Here is a 14972-nt window from a genome sequence, read left to right as displayed (position 1 = left end):
GAGTGACCAGGGCAAAATGCTGCTTTTATGTCCAAGTTACATTAGCACCACGGACACTACAGACAAGCGACTTGGTGACTCTATGTCTCGGCTAGTAATTAATAACTAAGCATTAGGCTGGCAGGGGGTTTCCAGCATTTTTGAGCAAGGGCCCTTAACCCTTAGGCTGCTATATTGATTTCTATGTAAACGGACACCACTGCTGAATTAATTATTGAAATTTAAATTAATTTACTTGATTTTTCAAATGTGCTTAACTTGGAAAATATTCACACTTCCTGGCTACCGATCAAAGCCTACAGACCGAGAAACGACTATAGTCATGCGTAGCACTGACGGCCCGACTTTTCAAAACGACTATTGTTGTGCGTAGCAGCCTAAGGGTTAATGCAGAAATTGGGGAAAATATCATCAACATTTGGCACAAATTAAGAAAATATCATAATTTGGAAAAAAGTTGAAAAAAATAAATTTAGTTCAACCTCTGCAGTGAAAACTCTTTTGCAAGATTTGAATGTTGTTGCTTCCACTGTTAACTTTAGATATAGGTTTAGGTTGTAGAAATGAACATAGTGGGTCCTAAATATGGGCTGGTTGTTCAGATTGTAAAGGGCTCTGTTAATGTAAATGCACACTAACTCTACAACTTCATAAAATATGGTTCATTAATCGTGGACCAAAAGGTTTACAAATTCATACCGACACTATTTTTATCAACAAAATGCTTTGCAAATTTAAACAGCAAGTGCCTAATAGCAACCTTTACTCACCTTCCGTGCAGCAGCCTTTTTCCATTTGCGCTCTTGCTGAAAGTCAGCTGCCAGCCATTGCATCTCCTCCAGAAGGTAGTCCCAGTGGCTTTTGTTCCGCGGTGGCTCCTGAACCTTTGGCAATCGCCGTGATGACCATAGGCCCTCCTTGCGCAGTTCTGCCACACGCTGCATCACCTGTGCTTCCTGGTATACAAAATCACATATTCTCAATATACATAGTAAAATAAATATACTGATCAAGGACTTAAAACAATGGAAAATGATTATCAAGTAATTAAATAAACGGTAAATTTTACTTAATTTTCAAACGACTGACAGGTCAGCAAGGCGGCCAATGCCTTGCAGTAGGCCCCCATCACTCAAATCTTTTTCATTAGTAACCGTGACTCTCTCCCAGTATTTTAGTAAGTGACCTTGACCTTGAGAGAAAAAAAATCAAACTCTCATTGCACATCTACATCACAATGTATCAACATGTCGAATTTCAACAAGGTTTGTCTTGGAATCTTGAGATAATCTCCTGAAGCAAGTGCTGAGGAACAGATTAAAGTAATGTCTCAATTTCCATTGCCATAAATGGTAAAGGTTCACCATGCATGGAAGCAGAATTGTGTTAATCTCCCACATTCACACTTAGTGTACAGCAAGTGACCAGACAAACTAGACCTTACTGCTGTCAAGTGGTATACATTAATCTTCATCAAAGGCTAATGGGCTTCACAACACTGAACATCCGAGAAATAGTAAAACTTTGGTTGGAGGATATCATTTTTAGGACTTTGAAATCCCAGAAAATCAGAAATTCCAACATAGTCTTACCTGTTTGGCTCTCTCCACTATGGCCTCCTGTGAGCCAATGGAACCATCGTAAATGTTAGATATTGTGTGTTGGCGTGTGTGAAGACGGACTGTCTCACCAGGAGAGGTGGGAGGAGACTTTGGCATACGCATCATTGTCGACGGCTGACTTAATCTGTTAAACAAATGTGATTGATAATTCACAAGACAAAGAAAAATCTGAAATCTTCCTTCCTACCATGAAAATCTTCTTTACAACATGTTGCCAGCGATTTTGGTGACCGTCCACTCAACTATACCAAAGTGCCAGCACATATGGCTGTAGTTCATGTCCGAGTTACATAGCACCAAGATCTCTAGACAAGTGGCAACTAATGTCTCGGCAAGAAACATCAACAATCTCTCATTTCTTCATGCTGGTATAATCTTATGGTAATTAATTTTGTTTAATTAATTCTGTATATTTTATAGCCACTTCATTTTGTGTGGTAAAAGTTTCCTGATTTTCTTCATGGAACAAATTCATAGGGTTTCACTTGGTGCAGTTCATAATATCCTTAATCACATATTTTATCCAACCCTATGCATGTGACTAGCAATTTTAGTGACCAAAATTTAAAATCACATATTCTCAATATACATAGTAAAATAAATATACTGATCAAGAACTTAAAACAATGGAAAATGATTATTAAGTTTAATTAAATAAACAGTAAATTTTACTTTATTTTCAAAAGACTGACAGGTCAGCAAGGGTCCCCTGCCAATGCCTTGCAGTAGCCCCCCCATCCCTCAAATCTTTTTCATTAGTTACTGTGACCTTGACCTTTAAAATTCCTTTTGCAGATACACATATCAGTGTTTCACCATGTCAAATATCAAGAAGATTGATGTTTTTTTATTCCCAAAAGGACTCTCCCCCAGTATTTTAGTAAGTGACCTTGACCTTAGATTTTTTTTCAAACTCCCATTGCACATCTACATCACAATGTATCAACATGTCGAATTTCAACAAGGTTTGTCCTGGAATCTTGAGATAATCTCCTGAAGCAAGTGCTGATGGACAGATAAAAGTAATGTCTCAATTTCCATTGCCATAAATGGTAAAGGTTCACCATGCATGGAAGCAGAATTGTGTTAATCTCCCACATTCACACTTAGTGTACAGCAAGTGACCAGACAAACTAGACCTTACTGCTGTCAAGTGGTATACATCAATCTTCATCAAAGGCTAATTAATGGGCTTCACAACACTGAACATACGAGAAATAGTAAAACTTTGGTTGGAGGATATCATTTTTGTTTAATTCTGTAAATTTTATAGCAACTTCATTTTGTGGGGTAAAAGTTTCCTGATTTTCTTCATTGAACAAATTCATAGGGTTTTACTTGGTGCAGTTCACAATATCCTTAATCACATAGTTTATCCAACCATATGCATGTGACTAGCAATTTTAGTGACGGACAACACTACATAGAGTGCCTGCACATAAGGCTGCAATTTATATCCGAGTATCATCAGCACCAGTCAGACACTACAGAGCAGCAACTAGGGGACTATGTCTCAGCAACATAGCCCTTAATTTTCTTTAAACATATCAGTAGATAAGCATAATGCTGTGTTTCTGTTACACAGATTTGTTATAAACCCCACTTTGACATTGAAGTACTTTGGTAAGGTCTAAATCACCTAGTCATTGTCCTATCCACATCTTACATGTACCTTGAAGTGTTCTGTTAGGACTTAAGACACAACTGTTAACAAAAAAACAATCTTTAATGGTCCTATTGACCAATATGGCCCCTAAAAAATCTTCTGTAAGGACTGAGGTGACCAACAGAAGCCTTGCTATGGATCCAACACAGACCTGAAAGTGTCTTGCTGATTGTATATATTGCAAGGTCTGTACTTACATTGGCGTGGTGTGTGTGGTCTTGGTTGCGAGTGTTGTGTGTACCACAAGTGGCTTTGTATCCGCTGCCTTTGACATCTGACTCTGTAGTTGTGGCATAGACACTGTTGCCACTGTAGATGTTGTAAGGGTTGTCGTGCTGTTGGTGGTTGTACTTGCAGCTGTTCTTTGGCTCGGTGCTACATATCGGAAGAAAGCGGACATTTCACACACTTGCTCAGTTTTCTTCATACAGAAAGATGACAGCTCTTTCACCAAAATATATCAATTCTAGGGTGCAAATTTGCAGATACTCAAAAAATAATATAAGGATTCACTCGGGGGCACACAAAAACAATTCCTTACTTAGACATTCTTATCCCTAGAGAACCACATTAATTATGAGATTTATCTGATTTGAATAAAATCATTCATGCATCACTGTTGCTGTACATTACACTGAAGTGTAGGGCCTGACATCAGGGGTCAGATGCACTTTCTGGAGACCTATCTGGTCTGGAGGCTTTGTATTAAAAAGTGTGTGCAGTGGATTCTCGGTTAACTGAACTCTGTCCAATCCAGACCTTTGTCTAAACAAGCAAAACTATTTGGTCCTTGCTAAATTCTCTTTAAATACAGTAATAAAAACCTGGCTAATCTAGACTCTGTCTATTCTGTAAACAGGCCTTATTCAACGGTCCCATGCCTACACATCTAGATTATGTACTCTGTAATCTGTCATCAGATCTTGTTCTGATCTAGTGCATGTGTTTATTCAGTCCTAATTACTAGACAAGAAAGTTAACTGTTCGCTGGTCAATTTCAACTTACCCAAGTAGATACACTTAATTAACATCTGAGCACTCATTACTTATAATAATGAAATAAGTTACGTATGTCCTTGTGACATGAAATGTGTTCTAGTCATATCGGTGATAATAAATAAAACGATAATTGCATATTTATATCACAAGAACAAATACTTGTACAAGTGTATATGAACAAAACATAGTATTCATATAGATGTATTCTCAGTACTCATTACATTCGGCAATGTTTCAAAAGTAGCCTGTCCAATACGGAACTCTCTACAAAGCCAGTAATTTTGTCTCGATGTTACCTGGTTGAGACAAGAGTCCACAGTAAAATATATCCAGATAATGAACATGACCTCTGATGGTGTAGTGTATTGTAGAGAACTATCCAGATAATGAACATGACCCCTGATGCAATGGTGCAGTGTACTGAAGAGAATTATCCAGATAATAGACATGACCTCTGATGTAATGGTGTAGTTTACTGAAGAGAATTATCCAGATAATGGACATGACCTCTGATGTAATGGAGTAGTGTACTGTAGAGAATTATCCAGATAATGGACATGACCCCTGATGTAATGGAGTAGTGTACTGTAGAGAATTATCCAGATAATGAACACGACCCCTGATGTAATGGTGTAGTGTACTGTAGAGAATTATCCAGATAATGGACATGACCCCTGATGTAATGGAGTAGTGTACTGTAGAGAATTATCCAGATAATGGACATGACCCCTGATGTAATGGAGTAGTGTACTGTAGAGAATTATCCAGATAATGGACATGACCTCTGATGGTGTAGTGTATTGTAGAGAACTATCGAGATAATGAACATGACCTCTGATGGTGTAGTGTACTGTAGAGAACTATCCAGATAATGGGCATGACCTCTGATGTAATGGTGTAGTGTACTGTAGAGAATTATCCAGATAATGGACATGACCCCTGATGTAATGGAGTAGTGTACTGTAGAGAATTATCCAGATAATGGACATGACCTCTGATGTAATGGAGTAGTGTACTGTAGAGAATTATCCAGATAATGGACATGACCCCTGATGTAATGGAGTAGTGTACTGTAGAGAATTATCCAGATAATGAACACGACCCCTGATGTAATGGTGTAGTGTACTGAAGAGAATTATCCAGATAATAGACATGCCTCTGATGGAATGGTGTAGTGTACTGTAGAGAATTATCCAGATAATGAACACGACCCCTGATGTAATGGTGTAGTGTACTGAAGAGAATTATCCAGATAATGGACATGACCTCTGATGTAATGGTGTAGTGTACTGTAGAGAATTATCCAGATAATGGACATGACCCCTGATGTAATGGTGTAGTGTATTGTAGAGAATTATCCAGATAATAGACATGACCTCTGATGGTGTAGTGTATTGTAGAGAACTATCCAGATAATGGACATGACCTCTGATGGTGTAGTGTATTGTAGAGAACTATCCAGATAATAGACATGACCTCTGATGTAATGGTGTAGTGTACAGAAGAGAATTATCTAGATAATGGACATGACCTCTGATGGTGTAGTGTACTGAAGAGAACTATCCAGATAATGAACATGACCCCTCATGTAATGGTGTAGTGTACTGTAGAGAATTATCCAGATAATGAACACGCCCCCTGATGTAATGGTGTAGTGAACTGTAGAGAACTATCCAGATAATGACCACGACCCCTGATGTAATGGTGTAGTGTACTGTAGAGAATTATCCAGATAATGGACATGACCTCTGATGTAATGGTGTAGTGTACTGTAGAGAACTATCCAGATAATAGACATGACCTCTGATGTCATGGTGTAGTGTACTGAAGAGAACTATCCAGATAATAGACATGACCTCTGATGTAATGGTGTAGTGTACTGTAGAGAACTATCCAGATAATGAACACGACCCCTGATGTAATGGTGTAGTGAACTGTAGAGAACTATCCAGATAATGAACACGACCCCTGATGTAATGGGGTAGTGAACTGTAGAGAACTATCCAGATAATGAACACAACCTCTGATGTAATGGTGTAGTGTACTGTAGAGAATTATCCAGATAATGGACATGACCTCTGACGGTGTAGTGTATAGATAATAGACATGACCTCTGATGTAATGGGGTAGTGTACTGAAGAGAACTATCCAGATAATGAACCCGACCCCTGATGTAATGGTGTAGTGAACTGTAGAGAACTATCCAGATAATGACCACGACCCCTGATGTAATGGTGTAGTGTACTGAAGAGAGCTATCCAGATAATAGACATGACCTCTGTTGTAATGGTGTAGTGTACTGAAGAGAACTATCCAGATAATAGACATGACCTCTGACGGTGTAGTGTATTGTAGAGAACTATCCAGATAATGAACACGACCTCTGATGTAATGGTGTAGTGTACTGAAGAGAACTATCCAGATAATAGACATGACCTCTGATGGTGTAGTGTATTGTAGAGAACTATCCAGATAATGAACACGACCTCTGATGTAATGGTGTAGTGTACTGTAGAGAACTGGAATGAGGAATTTTGTTTTAATTAGCAGGCAGATAATTTCATCAACAAAAGATTAAGTCCTGAAATAAAGCATTGAGAATTCGAAGTAATAACCAGTACCTTCTGTTCGTAAGTTTGTAGTTATAGAAATAATATGAAGCTCTAAATATTACTAAGCTCAATGATGTTCTTTGTTTGAATACTGCTAATTATTGCAAAAGGAAAATGGTATATACTTTAAAACATGAAATGAAAGCTGGCTCAGATTGTAGCATGGAACTGTCTGTCCAAAATCAACCACCCTTCCCTGCTGATGATATTCAGGAAGTGGCAAAGTTAAAACAGAAGCTAACAATAACATAACAATCATTGTATAAATCCTTCACCTTGAAAGCAGATATTGAGCCAAATATTACTCTCAAAAAAAAATCTTTCTTTCATAGTCTATAGTTTAAATAATGATAAAATTTGATGGCACCTCAAAAAACAATCAACTAGCAAGAACAGATAACTACAAATCTTAACTTTCCTTAACCCCCCGAGGAAGCATCTAACTCGCTTGTTCTCCAGCATTCCTCCATACGAACCCATCTGTCATTAAAGTGTTGTTACTATTGATCAACCTGTTGATTTACCTTGGTAACAGAGTAGTAAGAGCCAGGCTTACACTAAATGCTTACTTACAGGTTTTACATAAACATAACCTTACTATAGAAAACTTCAAGTCAGACAAGGGTTCTGTATGGAAGCATGCCACAGAACAAGACCTCAAACGCATTAAGTGCTATGTCCCATGCTTGCAGTCACCCAAATCTCATTCCACCATGCCCTGTTGCCCAGCAAGAGAAGATCATAAACAATGAATACAAGTCAATGGTTGACTTTTCATGTGAGCAGGTCTAGCATTTTCATGAGATTTTACTGAACATGTCACATACTTTTTTCATGCCAAGTGATGTCATGTAGCAAAATTGATTCGAAATATAACTTCCATTGCAACATTACAAAGGTCACATGAAAGATATCATTTCTTTGGTCAATGCAGCAGGACATCCATGATGGAATGACAGATAAGACTGTTAATTACCCATCTTCACAGTAACCATACCCACTGTTGTTGTCTCTACATGATGCCTTGATCCAACCAAGAACAAAAATAACTGACAGAGATTTAAAAAAGGCTTTGAATGCAATAGAGTTCATTATCATTTTGAGACATACACATTTTTGTATCAAGAACTCATCAATTGACTTGGCATTTAAATAGAGCCTTACTGGATCAAACCAACCAAATGTTAACAAGAATGGTTCTATAGCTACTGTGGCGATGGCAGGACCCAGCCTGGTTGGGTGGGTGGTTCTATACAAACTGGTGAGCACCTGTTTGCGTTGGCCCCGTGTGAGGCTGTGCCGGCACCACTGTGGACTGTGAGGACGAGGAAGAGGAGGAGGAAGAGGTGGGAGGAGTGTGTGGCACGGAGGGCACACTGGAGGACGAGGAGCAAGCCAGAGCCGGCTGTACATGGCCAAACACCATACCATGCCGACCTCCCGGCCGCCGAGTCTCAAAACCTGCAGCACCAAAACACACCACCTCATTCACCAACGTCTTTACTACAACAAGGGTCTAGAATATCACCTCAGTTACTGCAACAAGGGCCAAGCAATATGTAAGGTCACTGTAATTATAAATATCACTTCATCACAAGAATGTTATATGACCATAACTTACTAAAAACTTCCCAGATCTAAGATGAAGGTCAAACTTTATCTTCCAGCAAGTAACCGATACAGAAATAGGGTCAATTCCTTTTACTATAACAAGCGCCTAATATCAATGAAATGTACGAAACTAGGGCCAAAGAGCACCATTGATAAATGGCAAACAGCATTGCCAACTACGATTGCAACTTTAAAGTCACAGGCTTATGCTATATGACTTTTTATTGGTTGTTGTAGACTTATACTATTCACTATGAAAACTAATTCATTATAGTTAATAACTATGCATACTGTCAAGTGTACAAGGTCTCTTTGACTATATAACTTTGTACTAGTTTAAAAGTAGGAAGTCACAATGTTAACTTGAATTGGCCCAAATTGGCAAAATGATGAATGTTAAATATAAACTCAAGACACTATTTTTCCAATTTATTGTTTTGACCATGAATAGTAACTTTTAGATCTGCTGTACTTTAGCAACCCTACAATGGCTTTGATTCATGACTACTGGCTACTGATAACTAGTATGGATACATTTATTATTGTATAGTATAGACACATATATGGAAATCTGTTTGCTTTCACTATATTGTAAAGAAGCCAGACCCTTGCATTGATACAGTAAAGATTTCCCTTATATTAAATCATCTTTATGGTCAACTATACATTACAAAAAGATCTGTATAGTAACTTTTTAAGATAAGATCATAATGCTTTATCTTACATAAAATAAATTATTAACTTTCATAGAAAAATTAATTATTTGCATTGTTCAGAAATTGAAAGTAGAATCATTCCTTCAAAAGAATGCATATATCCTTTATAAACCAAAAGCATATTGATTTTTTAAACGTTTTATATAAAGTATATAGCAAATTTAGCACTTTGTTAAAATAGCAATCTTTAAAATAAAATACATCTATCGCAAATATAGCTATACTTTATTGATGCAAAGCCACAACACCCATTCAGGTTACACACCAATTCAGACTATATTTTTTGAATGGCCGTCAGATTTACTTAACCTACATCCCCTAATGTAAACTTTCTTCATAGACAGCAATTATTGCTGGTAAAGAGTATATGCTAAGGAAACAAGAACCACATAATAAACTAAAGATGACGACAGGCAGGGTAATAAAAGAAAGGTTTGGGAGGTCAGTCTACTTTCTACAATCCACAGTGAGCCGAGCACAGGCAAAATTAAAAGGAACAGAAGGCACAGTGTGTATATACATAATGTAAAGCAGACAACATCAAATCACAAGGCCTGTTCAGCCACAATGTAAACTGAAGAAGATTCAACTCATCATGAAAGCCAAATACATCTTCACATATCCTGCACATTCCAATCATGTCAGCTATGGGCTCAAAATACACCATTAAATAAGGAAACAGTTTCGGAATGTGTCACTGTCACCATATATATAGAAGCAGTTTTGGAAGATGTCATTATGTTTTAATTTACACAGCATTTCCCCAAAAAATATTTTGGAGAACATATGCTCTTTTGCCATACCAATTTTATTTACACCTTGTAAATCAGAAATTGAACGGATAGATTAGACCTATGATTTCCCCAACAAAGTCACAGATTTTAATCTATCTTAAAGGTTGTTTTTTTTGGAATTTCAAAAAGGTTTCTAATCAAAAGTTTTGTTTTAGAATCATTTTTAGTTCTTTAGTAAAGTGGTCTTGACAAATTATATGCTTATGCAATCAAATGAAAAAGTCTATGTTAGTCAAAGAATAAATGTGACAATTAGGAACAATAATATCCATTCATACTGAAATACAAACAAGAATACAAGTTACAATAATAACACATAACTTAAATACACGAGAAACTATCAACTAAAACATTAACCATGACAGTTTTTGTTCTATCTAGTAGTGTTATGGGAATCGTTTGTAAATTCATACTCCATCATCACTTCCAATCAAATGTCTGATGATCGATCAAATTGAACTTAAATTCAGTAATTTAAGGTTATATTCGCTTTCCGATATCTACTTTCACTTTCTTTAACGGGGAAGCCCCAATGTTAGAGAATTTCGCTAATAACACACAACATTCATACAAAAAACAATAAGTTTGTTACAGAACCTTATAATTATTAAGAAATATGTATTTGGAAATGAAATTGATGTTTGCAATGTAAACCAGCTCCGATAGCTGCATCTCGTATTCAGAAATGCAGCGATGGATTGGTATTCACTTGATGACACCCCGTCAAACTTTAAATTTTATTTGTAAGATGGCCCACACTTTCGACAAAGCGTTTTATTTATCTTCAGTGAAGGACAAACAATACCTTCGAAACGTTTAAATCAGTAGCCCCCGGATGATCATAGATTTTAATCTCCGGAATGTCCTGGTTTGCCATATTGTCACACACTGACTGAGCCATGCAGCATTTCTGTTGAAACGCAAGTTATGATTGGTTGTCGGGGGTGGACCAGCTAGCCAATCAGCGTCTTTGATACAGCTAGCCAATCAGTGTCTTTGATGTGCGATAAGTGCGGTTAAGTTGTTTTGCCCAAGAACGAACAACTCGCTGTCGGCGTTAATAACAGTATCCAAGTTTATATTTTGTTAATACTTAAATTAGTCCAACTATAATCGATCATGGAAAACAAGTTTCGATTAATCGATTTTCAGAAACAAACAACCAGAAGTCGACTAAATTGATTAATCGAAACAATACTACTATCTAGAAAAAAACAGCAAAAAGAACAAGTAATCAAACTTAACATATGTCAAGTACTTGATTCTTTGCTTAAACCCGATTGACCAGGGGAAAAAACACTAACTGAAAACTATGTCATTGAAATTTGGAATTTCATCATTTTTGAATTCCAGACATTTAGTCAGTTGTCCGTTATGTTATCTTGGATTTCAAAACACATTAGAAATTTTACATCTGATGGTGTATATCCTCAATACCAAATCATGCATCGATTAAAAAGTTTTTTTTATTAAAATAAATACATGAAAAAGTTAAATTTAAATCATTTGCAAACTTGAAATCCTGGTTTGAAGTTCTAGGCAAACACATTTTGGCATTTAATTACTAAAACACAGCTCCATTCATTCAGCTTTCAAACACAACATTGGCAGAAAAGCTATATGCCACTACTACTCGCAAGCAAAAGCTTATTTTATTTTCTCGTTCTTAAATGTCTTAACAGAAAAAATAATGAAAACCCACATGTGCAAAATGTGGAAGCAGTTGATTTAATGTAGTCTTAATGTTAAATCAAAGTATTTAAATTTTAGAGTACTAATGATATATATAATAACATCACTTATTCATAATTTCTGCAGTGAAAAAAAACACAAAAAGAAAGCAATATAAACATGCAATAAAAAATATTTTTGTTTAAAAACAATATGACAATTTCAACTGCCGTGGGAAAGCTAGTATGATTGCCATGCTTTTCAACAAACAGTGAGCAAGCCAAACCCTCAAATGGAAAAAAAAACTGTTCACTTCTTTAGATAAATGTGCTTTTTATATAATGATTGCATCATGAAACTGGTGTTACAAGAAATTAAAGAATAACCTTCCATGCTTTTTTAAAACTATGAATTTCAGTATTCTTTTTGTTCTGTTCAATAATCTGTTATCATATCAATGAATGTGGATGTGTGTACATCAAGTGTTTGATACACATGCATTACAGAAGCTCAATCATGCAACACAAGTCTACTCAACAATATTGAAAATGTGTTCAAAAATAACAACAATACAGAGACATAGATAGTTTAAATCATATTGTGAATTTGACTTGTGGCAAATTACCAAATTGCTTTAAATAGGATTAATACCTCACAAGGCTAGTTAACTCAGAATACCAAGACAAAATATAAAATTCACAAAAATGTATCATTATCATTTACTAGCATCACTACATAACCAGATTGAACCTTCGGACACCGACCTTACTTTACCATAGAACAAGAATTTATGTACCATATAACGAAAGATTCTAGGGACAACTTCCTGATTTTTTATATTACAGTCAAAATGTATAGCATAAGATTGATACAAAGCATGCAAAGATGTGTGTCAAATTGAGTTTCCCTTAATATTTGACAACAAAGCCATTTTAACGCAAGTTTCTGCTAAAATAAATTCATATTTACAGTTAATACTTATGTTTGCAATACATCACATCAGATTACTTCAATAGAAAAAAGTACCAATGTTTTGAACCTACTCTTGAATTCCAACATTCACCTAGGAATATCTTTGTCAGCATTATCTAATGAAGCGAGAGTGGTGCACAAACACTGCCACACAAGCCGACATCTTACCTTGCTGATTCAGGGCAGCCACTGACGGTGGCAATGTGGTGGATATGGCCACTGGTGTTGCAAGGGGAACATTACTACCACTACATGTGATTACTTTCACCTGAAATGAAACAGATTCAAATAGCCTCCAGATTGTACTAATATATTTTACAAACTACTTATAAAACAGGTTAACAAACCTTGAATCAGACAATTGTTTCTTTTACAAACAAAGCCAATTGGATATCGGAGTGTATATTTTTATATATCTTCAAGTTATATATATAGGAAATATTAAAAATAACTAAAATTTAATGCTAAATTCAGCTTCAGTCAAATATGTTTCAATTTATTCCTAAATAGGAAACTCCTTTTTAATATAAATTGTCAAGTTTCCTTTTTAATATAAATTGTCAATCAAATTTTCAATTAAAACCAAGAAGGAATATTCATGGAACCCAATATGTCTTTTGGACACTCACCTCATTGTTGATCTTCCTCTCCTGTCCATGGTCATCCTCCTCATCACTGTCAAGGTTCCCAGACTTCAGGAAGTGTACGAGCTGGGGTGTGGGTCGCTTCTTCCATGTGTGATAATCCATCATGTTGCCGCTATTCTGAAGGAAGAACAACTCTGTGAGGTACTCTATGTAGTTTTCTTTGATCTCTATCATTTCTCTGTGCTTTTGGTCGAGAATTAGTTTCCTATTGTTGGCAATTTCTGCAGTAGCTGGGGCCTTCTCCTCAACCTTCACCTTCTTCTTAGGAGAGGGCCCCATTGCTGACTGGTTGGCTAGTGCTGTGAGGTTGGGAAATGTGTGCGTGAGGCCAAGGGGAGTTATGCTAGGTTTTGTTTCCTGTAGAACTTTCCCAACCACTAAGTTTGTCACAGATGTTGGCGCCGCAACGCCTGCTGCAACAATAGTCTTTGGGGTTTGTTGCTGTCCAGTTGGCTGAATGCTCATATTGAGAGAAGGTTGCTGAAGGTTGGCTCGAGGGGTTGGTGGGGCTCCCCGTGAAGGGCTCAGACCATGATGGTGCACTGTAGCTCCGCTGGCGCTCAAGGTCCCCACCCCTGGGGCCCCGCTGGGTGTTGTCGCTGTCACCAGGGTCAGTGTTGGTGGAACTTGCAACTCAGGTCCTGAAGGAGTGGCACCTGCCTGTCTGATCAGGGCAGTGGTGGCACCACCTGGGAATGGTCCAGTTACTGGTCTGGATACGCCAGGGCTGATCACACCCACAATACCTGGCCATACAAACAGAAATGGTTTTTAACATTCTACAAAATGGGTTTGATGAAAAAGTTGTATTCAGTGCTTTATACTGGCATTGGTATGCTACTAAGCATTACATTTCACATTCATACAAGCCTCGGTGGGTGCAGGTGTGCTTACAGTTGACTTGGCTAAACACAGCCACAACTGACTAAAACCATCACTGTAACTGAAATAATGTCTGATTTTTTTAGCCCCCCCCCCCCCCCATGCCGACAGCTTGATCTTCTTGAAAGAGAAGTCATTTGTTCCCAGCAGTAACATAAAAAAAGTTACCACTGGGGTTTTATGTTGGGTCAGAGTCACGGCTAAAAGGTCTTTAAATCTCCTTTTGCTTTGGTAACTGACCCATTACTTGTACTTGGTGAAGAACAAATCTTTACCAAAATAATTTCTGTATTTGGACCCAATTCAAAGATGGAAAATGATGTCACTGAAATCAAAAGCCTTGCTGCCTCCCAACTATATGCAGGGATTTTCCTATCATTTTATTCCCGGGTCCAGGGTCCAATGAATTGGGAATTTTTCGCGACAAAATTTGAAATTTGGGGGAAAATGAGAAATAAAATTTCTTACATTTTCCAGTTATTATTAATAAATTTTACTTATCATGAGAAATTGCATTCTTGATATTGGAATTTCTTATTTATTTTTCAATGCATAAGCTTACGTCTAGCGTACAGTATTTTTTATAATTTTATTATACTATAAATATATACGGTAGTTGTAGTATTTGTCTATTTCCTTTAAAACTAAAAGGAAAACTTTCATTTTTATTTTTAAGTCATTTATTTACCTAAACCTATTTAACAGTAAAAAAGAAAATACTGTAATAAATGTAATTGAACAGACAATAAATTGATCATTTCCAGATTCTGTGCCCGGATG

The 14972-nt window shown here is 36.8% G+C and overlaps 1 protein-coding gene across 2 annotated transcripts in view; it reads right to left on the bottom strand.

Moving 5' to 3' along the window:
* The window catches only part of LOC110455353 (helicase domino-like), a 105071-nt gene that overhangs the window by 85288 nt on the left and 4811 nt on the right, over positions 1 to 14972 (bottom strand). Inside the window, exons 4-9 of one of the 2 annotated variants that reach the window (XM_021505434.1) lie at positions 13293 to 14056; positions 12832 to 12931; positions 8169 to 8360; positions 3486 to 3663; positions 1593 to 1746; positions 771 to 956 (exon numbers count right to left, since the gene is read on the bottom strand). In XM_021505434.1, coding sequence (XP_021361109.1) covers positions 771 to 956; positions 1593 to 1746; positions 3486 to 3663; positions 8169 to 8360; positions 12832 to 12931; positions 13293 to 14056 — 1574 coding nt within the window. The remainder of the gene's footprint in view (positions 1 to 770; positions 957 to 1592; positions 1747 to 3485; positions 3664 to 8168; positions 8361 to 12831; positions 12932 to 13292; positions 14057 to 14972) is intronic. The other variant, XM_021505435.1, reaches the window with a different exon arrangement.

The sequence above is a fragment of the Mizuhopecten yessoensis genome, unplaced genomic scaffold (genome assembly GCF_002113885.1).
Source record: "Mizuhopecten yessoensis strain PY_sf001 unplaced genomic scaffold, ASM211388v2 scaffold8205, whole genome shotgun sequence".
Classification (NCBI taxonomy): domain Eukaryota; kingdom Metazoa; phylum Mollusca; class Bivalvia; order Pectinida; family Pectinidae; genus Mizuhopecten; species Mizuhopecten yessoensis.
This window is presented reverse-complemented; position numbering and strand designations above follow the sequence as displayed.